This window comes from Stigmatopora argus, chromosome 13, assembly GCF_051989625.1.
Source record: "Stigmatopora argus isolate UIUO_Sarg chromosome 13, RoL_Sarg_1.0, whole genome shotgun sequence".
In the NCBI taxonomy this organism is placed as follows: domain Eukaryota; kingdom Metazoa; phylum Chordata; class Actinopteri; order Syngnathiformes; family Syngnathidae; genus Stigmatopora; species Stigmatopora argus.
This window is the reverse complement of record NC_135399.1, coordinates 12,475,746-12,491,757: the sequence shown is the minus strand read 5'-3', so window position 1 is coordinate 12,491,757 and position 16,012 is coordinate 12,475,746. Positions and strand designations below refer to the sequence as shown.

At 38.9% G+C, this 16,012-nt stretch overlaps 1 protein-coding gene across 1 annotated transcript in view; it reads left to right on the top strand.

The window, feature by feature from the left end:
• kcnh7b (potassium channel, voltage gated eag related subfamily H, member 7b) overlaps positions 1 to 14,877 on the top strand; it is a 29,248-nt gene extending 14,371 nt beyond the window's left edge. Inside the window, exons 5-15 of the mRNA XM_077617182.1 lie at positions 364 to 575; positions 2,330 to 2,755; positions 4,648 to 5,047; positions 5,139 to 5,338; positions 6,456 to 6,708; positions 8,101 to 8,306; positions 8,527 to 8,614; positions 8,693 to 8,866; positions 9,869 to 10,025; positions 12,669 to 12,849; positions 13,441 to 14,877. Coding sequence (XP_077473308.1) covers positions 364 to 575; positions 2,330 to 2,755; positions 4,648 to 5,047; positions 5,139 to 5,338; positions 6,456 to 6,708; positions 8,101 to 8,306; positions 8,527 to 8,614; positions 8,693 to 8,866; positions 9,869 to 10,025; positions 12,669 to 12,849; positions 13,441 to 13,728 — 2,585 coding nt within the window. The 3' untranslated portion in view covers positions 13,729 to 14,877. The remainder of the gene's footprint in view (positions 1 to 363; positions 576 to 2,329; positions 2,756 to 4,647; positions 5,048 to 5,138; positions 5,339 to 6,455; positions 6,709 to 8,100; positions 8,307 to 8,526; positions 8,615 to 8,692; positions 8,867 to 9,868; positions 10,026 to 12,668; positions 12,850 to 13,440) is intronic.
• Positions 14,878 to 16,012: the final 1,135 nt, after the last annotated feature.

Here is a 16,012-nt window from a genome sequence, read left to right as displayed (position 1 = left end):
GACCATGAACCTGTTTACAAATACGGCAAATAAAAAAATATAAAAACAGTAAGCCCATTTACATGCATAATTACACGTTGTGTACTTTCACATATGTGAAGAACTACTTGTTAGTCCAAGAAAATACATAAATAAAAATACAAATCAGGCTGCACATTTACATAATGTAAACATTTGTCCACTCACAACCGACCTCTTTGCATTGTGATATCCTAACATGTAAACGCAATATGCATATGCATTATTTGTACTTAACATTAGTTTGGACAGCAGTCAGTACCTCCACATATACACATTGTAATCCTGTCTTTCTGTTCGCATCCACACTTAACATGTATTGTCCTTGCATTGTTAAATCAACAGGCCCATTTAATCACGTTAAGTCCAGCCTTCTGGGCTCTACGTCAGATTCCAACATCAACAAGTACAGCACTATCAACAAGATCCCACTGATTGCGCTCACCTTCTCGGAAGGGAACGATAAGAAGACTCACTCCCCGCCAACATCAGAAAAAACAATCATCGCGCCGAAGGTTAAAGACAGGACACACAATGTCACGGAAAAAGTGACACAGGTGAGCCATTTAAGTTGGAAGTGACAGTGATCCTTCATTTGAAAATGCTTGGTGGTAATTTGCAGCTTTCCCAGAAAAATTCAGGGCTAAGCCACGCTTTGTTTGTTGACTTGGGATGCTGCCAAACTCCCAGCAGTGGTGTTCTGACATTCAAAAAGAGAGAAGGGTTGTTCCTGGAAAGGAATAATAATGAGTTGAAAAAACTTTTTTTTTATTTTTGTCTCCCTTTCTAATCCCAGTTAGATGCTTAACGCAGGGTTAATGAGATTAGGCCTTTTATTTGACAGATTATTCACTATTTGCCAAATGTCTGCATATCGTAGTATATTAAGGCATTAATTATCATTTACCTTAATGTAGAGGAAATCACCTTAAATGTTATAACTACATAGTAATATTTCTTGATATTGTAGATGTCAGCAGGGGGAAGCCTTTATATATTTAAAAACACGCTTCACTCAGCTATAAATGAACATACCATGATGGTCATTACATGCTTTTCCTCCCTGTTGACTTGAGTGTAGTGTCGGGATACGCCACCAAGACATGAGTGGTGAATCGTCTTCTAGAATATCTCCTGTATAATTCATGGTTTAAACATAGGGCAATGTGCAGTGAATGGAAAGACTCCTTCACTTGTGCATTTTTTTCTGCAGCACAAGCAGAGGTTTTGTCATCCACGTCTTATCAAGCCAAAAGCAGGGGACGACTCAGGACACTGAATAATTTAAGATCCAGACTTTTTTTTTCATGTGGGGAAATTAAACCTAATGTTTGCCTACTTTAAGTAGTTTTTTTTCTCTTTCTCTCTCTCTAAAGATATGTCCATGTAATCCACCAGCTATTTTGCCACATCCACTGGTGTCCCAAGAGTACAAAATGAACATGCTTTAAATGTCAGTGTTGTCCCCGGGACTACAGGCAAACATTTTGCCCTTATCTGTAATTGTTTTCATGTCGCCCAACTCGCACATCAGGAATGTTGAAGTCCTTTTCAAGTCAGGCCATTGTTGTTCCCAGTGTGTACGGTTGCACATAAGGCTTCATCACTCACATTGGCTTTTCCCACATTGATCTATTTAACAGAGTCGCTTTGGGAGGGCAATTAGGAAAAGAACAATTACCAAAATTGGCAATTTCACTTTGTAATCAACAAGGATTACCCACTGTCAAATACAATGGTTAACTTTTTATCGAAATCGGCACTACTCCAACTGAAGTCCGTACAACATGATACATTATTTGTAATAAATGATGTTGTACAGATGCTTCTACCGTAAATATGACAAATGTTAATCCAGTAAAATGAACCAAACTAATTAAATAAGGTCGCTAGTACTGAAAATAAATGCTTAGTTGTTTAAGTTTTGCGAGAATAGGGTACCAGAGAAAACCCACGACTATTTGCCATCATGAAAATCACATTATTCTTGCAAGACTGCAACATTTTGCCTTTGTTTATCTATTCCCATCAAACTTTTCAAAATATTTATTTTTTAGATTATTAATCATTCAGTTCCTTAGGGAATTGAGACCAATACAGCTGTGAATAGGAAAAATGATTGTTTAAACGTTGGCAAAGCATCACTTTCGGGTTTCCAGATAGAGTTGTTTGGGGAAGAGGGTAAACCAAAAAGCATTGGGATTTAAAAAAAGAGTGTAGATGGGTGAATTCTTATATCTTAATGTACTACTTATAAATAAATACAGAAAACACATTTCTCCAAGGCAACCCTTTCTAATGTCTCCTCCAGGTTTTGTCACTCGGAGCCGATGTACTGCCCGAGTACAAGCTTCAGACAAACCGCATCGACAAATTCACCATCCTGCATTACAGCCCATTCAAAGCAGTGTGGGACTGGTTAATCTTACTGCTGGTTATCTACACGGCCATCCTCACGCCTTACTCTGCCGCCTTTCTTCTCAACGATCAAGAGGAACAGAGGAGGCGAGAATGCGGATACTCCTGCAGCCCTCTAAATGTAGTGGACCTCATCGTTGACATCATGTTCATCATCGACATTCTCATCAACTTCAGGACCACGTACGTGAACCAGAACGAGGAGGTGGTCAGCCACGCGGCCAAGATAGCCATCCATTACTTTAAAGGCTGGTTCCTAATAGACATGGTGGCGGCTATTCCCTTTGACCTGCTTATCTTCGGCTCGGGATCAGATGAGGTTTGTTATCTCTTTCATCTTTTACCCTTTTTTTCCAAAAAGAGCAAAGTTTTACTGCAACTTAGTCATCCCTGCCTGGTCATCTCTTTATTGAGTCCAGACTTGTGCACCCAGGCCACTACTTAAAGCCTAAGTCTTTCTGTCTCGGCTATGGAAGGATTACTTTAAATTGCATGTTTTTTTTTTGAATGGTCCTCGTTCTAGAATCCATTTACAAGGATTAATGGCTTACCAAATGGCAATCATTGATGCATTTATGTGACGAGGGGGCCAACAGCGCCGTGTGCACAGCTTACATGCAGATGTTAGATAGTCATTGGTAGGCTGGCTGCCAGGCTCGCCAGCTTGTTTGATGGCTCTGGATCCACTTCATTGCTTGATCTTGCTTTGTAGGCACTCCATTACACCAGAAAAGCTCCTGATTATAAACCATAATCATCTTTTTTGACCACTGGTGCTGAGTCAGCTGTGCGAGTCTCCTTGAATCTCAATCGCAGCGTTTTTGTTTTTACTAAAGAAAGCTACGTTTATCTTGAAAATATGCAGTACAAGCCAAAAATCATTTGCAAAAAAAGAGTATATAGCGATGTTTCCATGCAAAATATTATACAAACATGAATTATTACCTATTTACACTCCTGTACACCATTCAAGCCACTCAGTACCAAAGTTGGGTAACATTTTTTAAGTAAAGTGCAGAGATACATTAAGAAAATGCAGCTAATGCAGATAACTCGTCCTTTAAATCAAAGCTTAATAATTTTGATATCTTGCACTTAGCACTTTTCCTTTACTTGGAAGCCAGTGCTGCGCATCTGCATGTTAGTGTACATTAATTGCATTCATTAATCTTCATAAAATATGAATCTGCTGGGGATTTATACTTGAACGGCCATTGCACTAATGTTTCACGGCAGCACCCATAAAAGGTTTAATTCCATCCCCTCTAAAATGAAAAATTGGAGATTCAAATCTTTAGTTATTGGTGGCGCAAGTAAAAGCACTTAATAAATTCATGTTTTTGGAATGGGGCAAGAAGCCAGAGTACCCAGAGAAAGCTCAACCTCAAAATTGACAAGCGAATGTGAAAACATTGATCTAAGATTATCATTTTTTTCCCCCAATGGACAAAAAAAAAGACAGTCCCCTTTAGCCACTATATTACGTAATCCCCAAGCAGATAAACATGAATGAACTGATATCACATCTGCCATGGCTTATGTCTTTTACTTACAGTAAAATGTGTAGCTTTCCTGACGACCACAAAAGTAGGCAATTAATTCCATGGGCACACACATTATTGTCAAAATATGCTGCCTGTACATAGAGTATGATAACTGTATTTTACATTGGTTAATGACTACTAAATAACCTCAGTAGAATTTTGTTTTGCAGAGCCACTAATGCCCGCGCTGCATTTCTTACAAATAATCCCCACTGTAGGTTTGTTGTAATATTGCATAATACGTGCAAACAATTGTATAAAGCTTCTCATGCATTACAGAGAAAAGTCAACCCAATGAATTGCAGTAACATTAATAGACTATGGAACTTAAGAGTACTGGAGTCCAATTTTGATTGTTTGTTATACCTTGTGGGAAGTGTGTTTTCACTTGTCAGCACATCACAAAACCTTATGACACTGGACTTATTGCAGCAATTTGCATTGGGTGGGAAAAGGCCCTTATTTTCATGAATAGTGCAGACAAGCAGTCATTTTAAACTTGGTGCAGTTATTTTGCCCGGTGAATTTTAGAGAGAGCTTTTTGATCAATGTGCAAAAACCTTCTAATTTCCCTTTAAATTCACTAATGGCACATTGCAAGTTTTTGACAATTTTACCCCTCCTTTTATTAAACCCAAGTAACCCCAAACCCTCTTCATGTGTTTAGACAACCACTCTAATTGGTCTGCTGAAGACAGCAAGGCTTCTTCGTCTGGTACGAGTAGCCAGGAAGCTCGACCGCTACTCTGAGTACGGGGCCGCTGTATTGATGCTGCTAATGTGCATCTTTGCCCTCATCGCCCACTGGCTCGCTTGCATATGGTACGCTATCGGCAATGTGGAAAAGCCTTACTTGGAGCATAAGATTGGCTGGCTGGACAATCTGGGAGTTTCCATAGGAAAGAAATACAACTACAGTGATCCTGGCTCTGGCCCATCCATCAAGGACAAATATGTCACTGCACTTTACTTCACCTTCAGCAGTCTAACCAGTGTGGGATTTGGCAATGTTTCTCCAAACACAAACTCGGAGAAGATCTTTTCTATTTGTGTCATGCTGATCGGCTGTGAGTACCTCCACTCGCCAGCAACATAGAACCAAAAACCTGGTAAGAGATTGTCAGGTGGAGCCAATAACATTCATTGTTTGTCTTCCAGCACTTATGTACGCCAGCATCTTTGGGAACGTCTCAGCTATCATCCAAAGGTTGTACTCTGGTACGGCACGCTACCACGCACAAATGTTACGGGTCAAAGAGTTCATCCGTTTTCATCAGATACCCAATCCACTGAGGCAGAGGCTGGAGGAGTACTTCCAGCACTCTTGGGCTCACACCAATGGAATTGACATGAACACGGTAAATTAGAAAGAGAGAAACAAAAAGTATATTTCTCACATTTATGCATAAATCTAAAGGACAAGTGTTTTCTCTTTTGCCTGCTTTACCTTTGGGACTCTCTTATTTTATGGGCAAGAACAGGAGGTGTGTATTACCCTTTATTATTTCATCTAATTCAATAGCCAATTGAGTCACTATTTCAGCATTGCTGTGGTATGAGGGAAATTGTGGTGTACACTTGGAGCCGAAACGTCTTTTTTATATCTACTCTATGTCTTTGGTCTGCGCAAATCAAGTCAAACAATTACTGGGTGAATATTTCATAAAACACGTATTCACACTAAATATGCAGCAGTAAATGTGAACTATATTTTCCTCTTTTTCCAATCTATTGCTGTAAAGATACCATCATATCCACTGCATGGCTCTTTAAAACAATGCACAGAAAAGTAATAAAGTGGAAATGATGACTTGGTACTTCCTAGTCACCAACCTAATTGAAAGCCTCTCCGGAGCAATGCTGCATGCTTTTGGGAAATGGCCGTGATATAGCGGAATAGAAAAGGACCATCTCTTCATCATGAAGTTCCACTTGAACAACCCCTTGATTATTTTGAGAAATGGGTTTTAAGGGTTTGTTAAATCAACTGAGAAATGTGTCTCTAAATGAATTATACATGTCTAATTGCTGAAAACGTGCGAAGACTGAGAGCTGCAATATCACAACCTGATAGCCTTCATTTGCATCGGTGGTTATGCAGCGTTAGTCTTTCATTTTGGGGAAAATCTTGTGACATTACTACTCATAGCTCTGAAATTTGGAGGTCGATTGTAAGTGAATTTGCGTGCTCTCCACTTATTTTCTTTGAGGAATCCATAATCCAAAATTTGAATCTTAAAATCACGAAAAACTAATGCCTCTCTCTCCATATGACTCATGCAAATAGATTTTTTGCCCTAAGTAATCTAGAAGCGACTTCAGTTTACCCCTGACCCAAATGAGAACAAAAGCGATAGAAAAACGATAAATGATAGTATGCAGCGTTCAGATGACATATGATTCCCCTTTGATGTTTTTCATGCACTGCACAAGCTCTTAAATTGATTAGAATGGGGCACTTTGCCCTCCTTATAGGTGCTCAAAGGATTTCCAGAGTGCCTGCAGGCAGATATCTGTCTTCACCTCAACAATAATCTTCTTCACAACTGCAAAGTGTTCCAAGGAGCCACCAAGGGTTGCCTGAGGGCCTTGGCAATGCACTTCAAGACCACTCACGCCCCTCCTGGAGACACTCTGGTCCACAGTGGCGACGTACTCACTGCCCTCTACTTCCTATCCCGGGGCTCTATTGAAATCCTAAAAGATGACATTGTGGTTGCCATCCTGGGTAAATATAATTTATTGTTAACCTTGTTTGCTTTATTGTCTTCAACAAATTGATCCCAAATTGTGTTATGAGTGCAATAGTGGACATGTATGATTTACAGTGAGTATGCCACATCCTGGCTACAGTGTATTAAAGTGCTATTTTGTTTTGACATTTTGACATTCCACAGCACATCATGTGCATTAGGGATGCATTGGCAGACATCAGCATTCATGATCAACTCACTGGCCACATTATGTAATGACCGGTTAATCCGGTGAGATCCTGTACAAGAGCTACAGTATGAGAGCTGTCATTCACATAGACATTTTGATTCATGGTGTCAGTAGAAGTATTAATCTTAACAACTGAATTTAATGTTTCCTATTAGGTAGTGTATATAGTAGCGAGCAGTAAGCATATTTGCCTCACAGGACTGACATTCAAGGTTTGGAATCTCAGTTCAGGCTTGTTACCCAATTGATTTTCTCTGGCTTCCACCCACATTCCAAAACCAATGACATTATCCGCCAGAAAAGGGTTCGCTCTGATTTTTTGACAACCAAGGAGTGTTTTTTTATTTTTTTTAATGAGTAATAGTTGCTGCGTAAATGTCTCACTTTGACACATTTTGACAAGACTGTGGCCTCACCACTCATGGCCTTTTTCCAACAGCCATTCAGTGACAAACGCAGGGCGCTAGCATTTGTTTTAAGTGGATCCACAAAAGGTCATTAAAAAAAGCACGGACAACTATTGGCTGATTTTTGACGATGTAGCATTCATTATTTTCAAAATCTATCAAATGTCTATATTTCATGAACAATTATCTTTTCATCTGAATTGTTCATATGTATTGTGGTAGTAAACAGTTATTCTACTAAAGCCTTTCATGGGGGAAGCAAAGCCAGGTGAGCACAGATTAAAAGTCCATTTTTCTATGAGATGAATGCCCTCATAAGCCAAACCTGGCACAATGAGGCTTAAGCATAGGCTGCTGAATCACACAAACCAATTATAAACATCCACACCGAAAATGTCACTGATCTCATTGATCAGTCTACTTAAGAGTTTAGAGTAGAGTATGATACCAAGAGCATGCTCGATCAGCACTGCTTTGCTCTATTTCTTTAGGGCAAAAGCTGCATTTTAGCACAATGCGCCACATGACGTATGGGTTTTACCTCCACCGAAAATAAGCAAAAGTCCTTACATTTAGGCCAAAATGTATAGGTTTATAATAACACACCTTCACTCACAGTGCGGTTGTATGAGCCCTGAACAATTCACTTTTTATACTTCAGCACCATTCCAAAGTTTGTCATATTGGATAGTTGTTAATCCTTTCAAATGTTGTAAAAACTCAACACAAATCTCAGCATATTCATCATTTGTCTCTATGTTTTTTACCAGGAAAAAATGACATATTTGGTGAAATGATCCATCTGTTTGCCAAACCTGGAAAGTCCAACGCTGACGTGCGGGCCTTGAGTTACTGCGACATGAGCACTATCCAGCGTGAGGATCTTCTGGAGGTGTTGGACATGTATCCAGAGTTTGCCGACTACTTTTTTGCCAACCTGGAGCTGACCTTCAATCTCAGAGATGAGTCTGTAAAGGTGAAAGACTAATCGTGATATGGCAACTTGTTTAACCAGTATGAGTTTACAACTAACTTTATATGAAAATAGGGGTGAATCACAAGCCACCACATGGATTTTTGGTATTCTAAAGTCTAAATATATAAAGTGGGGCTTTTGCTCTTTACCTGTATGTTACCAGAGAGGTTACACCCACAGTGAAGTAGGCCTTAACACAATATTGTATACGTATTTGCAGCCTCCCAGTCCTGAGCACTGTGACTCGGAAGGTGAAGGTACCAGGAGTATTAAAAGAAGGATTTCTTTCACACCAGAGCCACCGAAATGTAAGTCTTAAATAAATGGCAATAACAATGTCCAATTTCATGTTTAGTGGATGACAGGTGTTATTTCCTATTTCCCAGTGGAAAACAATGAAGTCAGTACAGAACTGGAAACGGGGAGAGAGTCAAACCTGTGCCTCAAGAGATGCTCCGAAGTCCGGGGTCCCTCGACACCCAGCAGCCCTGTTCTTGACTCTAATCTTCTTGGACACAACGAGGTCACAGACGGCTTGAGGAGAAGTCCATCTTTCCAAGGTAATGTGTTTGTTCCCCTTAAAAAAATGTGTGAATTAATGTTTCTTGAAATAGAGTTAGCAGTGGTCCCTGAACGTATTGTATGAGCTAGCCATTATAAAATAAGGTGCAAAAAGCAAATTATAGCAAACACACACGCCAACACACACACACACACACACACACATTCACTAACACCTACAGTACATTAGGTTCATTGCATCATCACAGTAGCATTCAGTAAGGCAAGTATACCTCACAATACGGGTAATCTCCCATACAACTACATCTTATAATGAACCCCTTATATTTGCTTTTTAAAAGTATTTATATTTATATGAATCTTCCTTACCTAAAATTACAAAAAATATTTCCAGCTCCCCTTGTCAATCACATTCACACAATATTCTTATACGTATGTTATGAAAGGGCTCATTGTTCAAACTTTGTCTAGTGCCTAGTATTTCCTATCAGTCGGCTCTCCGCTACTTCTACTACTACGACAAAATTCTGTTTTCCTGATAAGCGCTTGCTCATTTTATTGTTCTTTTGACTTGCTCAATGTATGCTGAGGCTGTGTAAGGACAAATCACAATGTCGCTTGTGACAAACGAAAAACACTGGAGACAACAGGACTCCATGTATCTTTACGACTCATTGTGCTGGCACATAGCCACCTGCACACATTGGATTTTCAGATAGACAAACCATAGAAGGCGCCATATTTTTTTTGCTTTCCAAATAGGCTCCTGACATACATGATTGGAAAACAAACCCAATGATAGCAGGTGTCTAGCTGTGATAACAAGGGCCTTCGTTTGCCACTCGAAAACATTGCTGGAGTAATTCCACTGAGACAAAGGCCTGATGAATTGCAACAAAGACATCACACTCAGCAATCTTTTTGAGATTAATGACATCCTATTTTAACGAGGAGGTTTTTTTTTCTGTTTTGGCAGTGACGTCGATCTGCCCCACATGTTCGTGTGTAAAGAATGTATGTTGCTTTTGCGTTCTCGGCAGATCTGTGCTGTGATAAATGGGTGTGCAAGAAGCCTCGAGACTACCTGGATGAGTCAGCACAGTTCCATGAGCTGAGAGAGGACGATAATTCGGCCAGCGATCTTACCTACGGAGAGGTGGAACAGCGCTTAAATCAGCTCCAAGAGCATTTAAACAGGTATGTGCAGTGTACGTTTCTTGGAGTCAGCATACACATAGCGTAGTAGCTCATCATTGTGACACAGAATTTATCCATGGTTCAGTTTCTACTAAGTGACAGTGTGGACGCGAGGTGTCATTTGTCTTGATACTAGATGGGCCCAGTTACTGACAGTCAAATTGCCATCATAAAACAGACAAGTAAAAGTAAATAAATTGACTGGTGCTATAATAAAATGTAAAAAGTTATAGAGATAGTGTCCTTGACACCTGGGAGTCTGTGAGCTGTAGATTGAGATGTCAGAAAAAATATTTTTCAAGAAATTGTTTTAAAAAGTGTCACTCTACAGTATAAGCATGGGCATGTCAGTAAAACATATTAAACTAATTAGCCCTCCCTACATTAGAAGTAATCCAATTCAAAGCTCTGATAGGTTTGTGTTGTAATAAATTATAAAATATAATGAACGTCAAATAAATCTGCCATCATAGCATTTCAAGTCAGCAAAAACACATTCATAAATAAGAAACAAGTCATATATATTCTGTATAACAAGTTCAAAATGAACTACGACCACCAAAGTTCCTTTACTGGCTAATATGAAACCTACAGACAACCACAAAAGCACATTAAATTAAAACACCAGTATGTTTTACTGCAGTTTAGCCCAAAAGCAAACCAACTCATTGGCCACATATCAGTTTTCACTTGGTCAAAGCAGTCTTGAGGAAAATATTTGGATTAAAAACAAAACAGTCTAATTATTGGCTGAATCCTCTTCCTTCTGTGTTCAAGTCATTAGGTTCACCGCTTGTTAGGAAGGAAAAAATAGATGCTTATATCAGCAGTCTTTGTGTTGTCCCAATTACCCACACAACACGTATGAAGCATTTTGAGATAAAATGGTTGAATTTCTAGGGGGAAAAAACTACTAAAATGCTGGCCACCACACTACTGAAGCCCAACGAAAAAGGACGTGAACACTAGGAGCCTGTCCGTTCGTTACGCCGCTTGGTAGTAGTACTTTTGTATTCTGGCTAACAGCAAATTTGGATTAAACCAATTTATTGCACTTTTGTGGTGTATTTTACAAAGAAAGGAACTATGGGTTATGGCTCAGGGAAGTCTAATCTAATTAATATTTTTTAGGTAGTAGTTAAAAATGTTGACTGATGCAGTATTATTTTGTTGCTGCGTTTTTGTAATATTCTTTTAAAGCACCTTAAAGTACAGTTAGTTGGCCGTAAAGGTGGCGCAGTGTAAGCCTAAAGGATTATTTTTTAAATAAAGAATCAAAACAAATGAGAAAGGAAACAAGCAGTAAATTTGGAAAGTTTTCCTCTAGAGTAAAAACTATTTAGATTAAAAAAATTAATGCAAATGAATGTAAGTTGCAGGGACACCCAGATCTCTGCCAGAATTTTATAAATGTAGAAAGTAGAGGAAGCAAAAAATACCTGGCAAGAGATATAATTGGAATAGATATACTCTAAGTGGGATCGAGGGTGATCGAATCATGAAAGAGCCAAAACACAAGAATTAAACAGTACAACAGCTTTATTTCTACTCACTAACAGATATATTAATGTGTGAGCAGGTGTAGATTTGATGTAATTTACAGAAGTGGCAAAGTTTTACCAACACAACTGTAGCCAACGGGCAAGCTGAGAGTGACACATAAATGAACAGCAGGTGTTATTTTTGGCTGGAGAATGACAGTGGCATAAGGACCATGTGTCTGGCTTATTTTATTTCATCACAAATATGTCATGTTATTCTCAGCCATACAATCAGTTCCATTCTTTCCTTAACGTGAACTGAATGGAGTGTGTGTCGGATATTTATTACTATTGATTACACCCTAAAAGAACATGATTTCCTACTAAGTCCCTGCACACAAAAAGTAAATCTTGGCATTAAGTGTATGTTCTATGTAGTTATTAAATGCATTCATAGTTACATTCATGGAAATAGTGTGCCTAGGCACAGTTAACACAACAGTCACACCTCTGATACATAAGCTAATTATCACCTTTAGAAAAAAAGAAAAGAGAAAAAAAACACCCTTAATTACTGACTCAGTGTTTCCATAACTCGATCCCCTTTCCACTTTAATGAATGAAAATCTTCCTCTGGTGGATGGTCAAAGAATGGAATGAACACGACATTCTCACTTGTAGATGACTTCCTTTAAAGCACATGTGTCAAAGTGGCAGCCGGGGGCCAAATCTGGCCCGCCGCATCATTTTGTGTGGCCCGGGAAAGTAAATCATGAGTGCCAAATTTCTGTTTTAGGATCAAATTAAAATGAAGAGTAGAGATGTATATTAAATTTTCAGATTTTCCCTCTTTTAAATCAATAATTGTAATTTTTTAATAATTTTTTTCTGTGTTTTTAGTTCAAAAACATTTTGTAAAATCTAAAAATATATTTAAAAAAGCTAAAATAAACATTGTTTTTAGATCTATAAAAAACTGAATTTTCTGAGGTTTTAATCCAATTATTTTAATCCATTTATTAAAAAAAATCTAAATATTATATCTAAAATGGTCCAGCCCACATGAAATCAAGTGGATGTTAAAGCAGCCCGCGAACCAACCCGAGTCTGACACCCCTGCTTTAAAGCATCGTGGTCTACACACCAATGCTTTTTTCTCCAGGTTGGAGTCTCAGCTAATGTCCGACATTCAGTCCATCCTGCACCTCCTGCAGAGACAGCCCACGTTGGGCCCTCCAGCTTACAGCACTGTGACCGCCAGTCCAGACTATCACGGCCCTGCTGTGAAGATTCAGCCCGCCGCGTTGACAACGGGCAATTTTTTCAGCCATTCTCAAAGTCAAGTAAGTGGGGATGAGAACAGTCAAAGGTCAATGACTGATGATTGACCGTTCATCATCTTTTACCTCGGTTTGAAAACATTTGAAATCAATAGTTCTTGCTTTGAAATAATTGATAGAAAGCAATCACTTTCCAGAGCTGGAACAAAATATTGATGTTGATGTTATGCTTTGCTATCTAGTAGCATCACTTAATGATATTGGCACTGTCTGACGTCTAAGAACATCAATAACGGTGCTGACATTTTCCACTATGTAAAGGTTAGACATCGCTCTGACTGACAATTTCACATTAGAAATTGTAATCTTCAGTCACAATTTGTTAAATCAAGATTTTCTCTGTGTCAAGTGTAGAAATATGTTCACTGTCAATACCACAATACTACACAGATAGTGTGTATTTTATCAAAACAGGATATGGTTCACGTTATTGAAATGATCCACAAATACACAAATAAACCACCACTTTAGAAAATGTTACTGCAAGTTAATATCCTAATGTTGGATTTAAACATGCTTTTGCAAACTGTTTTATCATTAGTGTTAAGGTAATTGTCTTCATTTAAACATACTAAGAAATCTTTTTCCAACCAGGGTCCAAATCACAAAGTGAAGAGGACCTTCCGAGATTCAAAAGACTCTGTGCCGAGATTGGCCAGCCTGACGGTGCCGGTCGAGGATAACCTTTCCACGTTGCTTTTAAAAAGACAAACGGAATCACAACAACAGCAGCTGCAACGACAACAAGAGATTACAAGGGATCAACATGCAACACTGATCCTTATTCCAACATCTTCCTCCTCTTCATCTCCATCTGACTGCATCCTTAATACCAGTGGACTCCACAGACCAGAGTCAGACCCGGATTTATCGAGGCCATAATCCTTTTAGCATTTGTGTTCGAACCTCTGGGTTGTACTGCTGTATTTACATAGTCACTTTTTTTTATCAGCATGCTGCAATAGACAAATATATATTCATGATTTGCAGTTGCTTGATAGTATATTTGATGTGTTTTCTCCCCATGCATTTGAATGAAATACAGTTGTTTGGGGTGCTAAAGAACAGCTGTTATCTAAATGTATTTCAAATGTAAATGCACTTGGAGAGTGGAAACCACCATCAAGGCCAGTATAGACCACCAATTACCATTCAGGTATATCAAAAACCTCACACGTACAGTAATGTATGTTTGAGATGTGTACAAAAAGAGTAGAAATATGCCTGTTCTCACCATAATAGCCCAAAAATACATATTGCTTGAACAATTGGGAAGTGAGTAGGATAGGGTTGAAATGCAGATAAAACATTTTCACCAGCAGTCGCCAGTTAATCTTGTGAGAATTTGGTAGGATTTTGTACAAAAAAATGTGCTTTAAGTAGATAATAGAAAGGAAAAGAAAACATATCCTACATATTTTTCTTCTCTAAATTGTAAAATATTATAACTTGAATCTTTTCAAAAGTGTAGAAATATGAAAATGTACAAATTTAGTGTTTAAAGAAGCAAATGTCAGCCTTTGTCAGAGAAAATATGAACAGTATGATGGTTACAAAAAATCTAAACATGGCTAATCAATACCATTTTTTTGTGATCTGGCAATACCCTCGCGGCCCGGTGGTGCGAGTGGGTAGCGTGTCGGCCTCACAGGTCTGGGGTCCTGGGTTCAAATTCAGGGTTGGTCCACCTGTGTGGAGTTTGCATGTTCTCCCTGGGCCTGCGTGGGTTTCCTCCGGGTACCCTGGTTTCCTCCCACATTCCAAAAATATCCGTGCTAGGCTGATTGGACACTCTATATTGGTATATTGGGCCCGTGATATGGGTGTGAGTGTGTATGGTTGTCCATCTCGAGTGAATCTTTACACCACGAGGCAGCAGCATGCTAAACTGCGAGTCACAAAAAAGGAGGGGAAAAAAGATTTTTGTTTTGACATGTTTGGATGACACTAAACCAGAATTACTGGGATCGAGGCATCTGAGTATTTTTGCACGTATTTGTGTGATGCAGCATTAAAATTGAGGTATGATAACTGTTTCTGTATCCTTGGCTGTATGCCTATCTTCTCTGAAGTGTGACTCAGGGGTTATGGACAATTACACTGCAGTTTACAGTATCCAGAATACTGTAATTGTCCTCTTTATACAAATGTGCATTATCACTTAGGTCACTGATGTGCACCTACTGTACATGACATTATCATTTATAGGCAAAAGCATGTTTTTTTTAACTGTATAATCATTGTTTTTGCACCATTTGCTAGCCCAAAGTAGCATATACTAGAATGATGTCAGTCAGTATTCTTGTCTCTTTTACCACATAGAAGGTTAGCGTTTGCACATAAACAGCCCCTAACTAGGGTCTCGTGCCTATACCGTAAATACAAATGCTATGTCAGATTATTGTTAACATATCAACTAGTTTCATCTCCCAGCACATTTTTGATTGCATTGTACTTTCACATTGCTAGAAACTAAAAATGAATTCATCATATTGCCAGATGTTTTAAAAAAATATATCTATTTTTTTTACTGTTACTTATTTATTTTAGAGAGTAGTATCTTTGTTTTGAAACTGTGGGATCCGCAATAAAAGGAGAGACTATAATATGGAGAGAATGACTTTTCTTTCCATCCATGTCGCACCTTCACGCAGCAGGCATCACAAGAAAATTAAAATTGTACGTTCTATTAACATTTTATTCATTAATGAATTGATTGATGATTTTTTTTGAAAAAGTACAATAATGATTAATAATAAAATATATGATAATAACAATAACCTAGCGGCCCGGTGGTTGAGTGGTTAGCGCGTCAGCCTCACAGTGAGGGATCTGGGTTCAAATCCAGGTCGGTCCACCTCTGTGGAGTTTGCATGTTCTCCCCGGGCCTGCATGGGTTTTCTCTGGGTACTCTGGTTTTCTCCCACATTCTAAAGACATGCATGGTAGCTGTTTGGACACTCTAAATTGCCCCTAGGTATGAGTGTGAGCGTGAAGGGTTGTTTGTCTCCTTGTGCCCTGCGATTGGCTAACCACCAATTCAGGTTGTCACCCGCCCCTGGTCCGAAGTCAGCTAGGATGGGCTCCAGCACCTCCCGCGACCCTAGTGAGGATGAAGCAGTTCAGAAAATGAAATGAGATGAGATGAGATAACAATAACTGAATA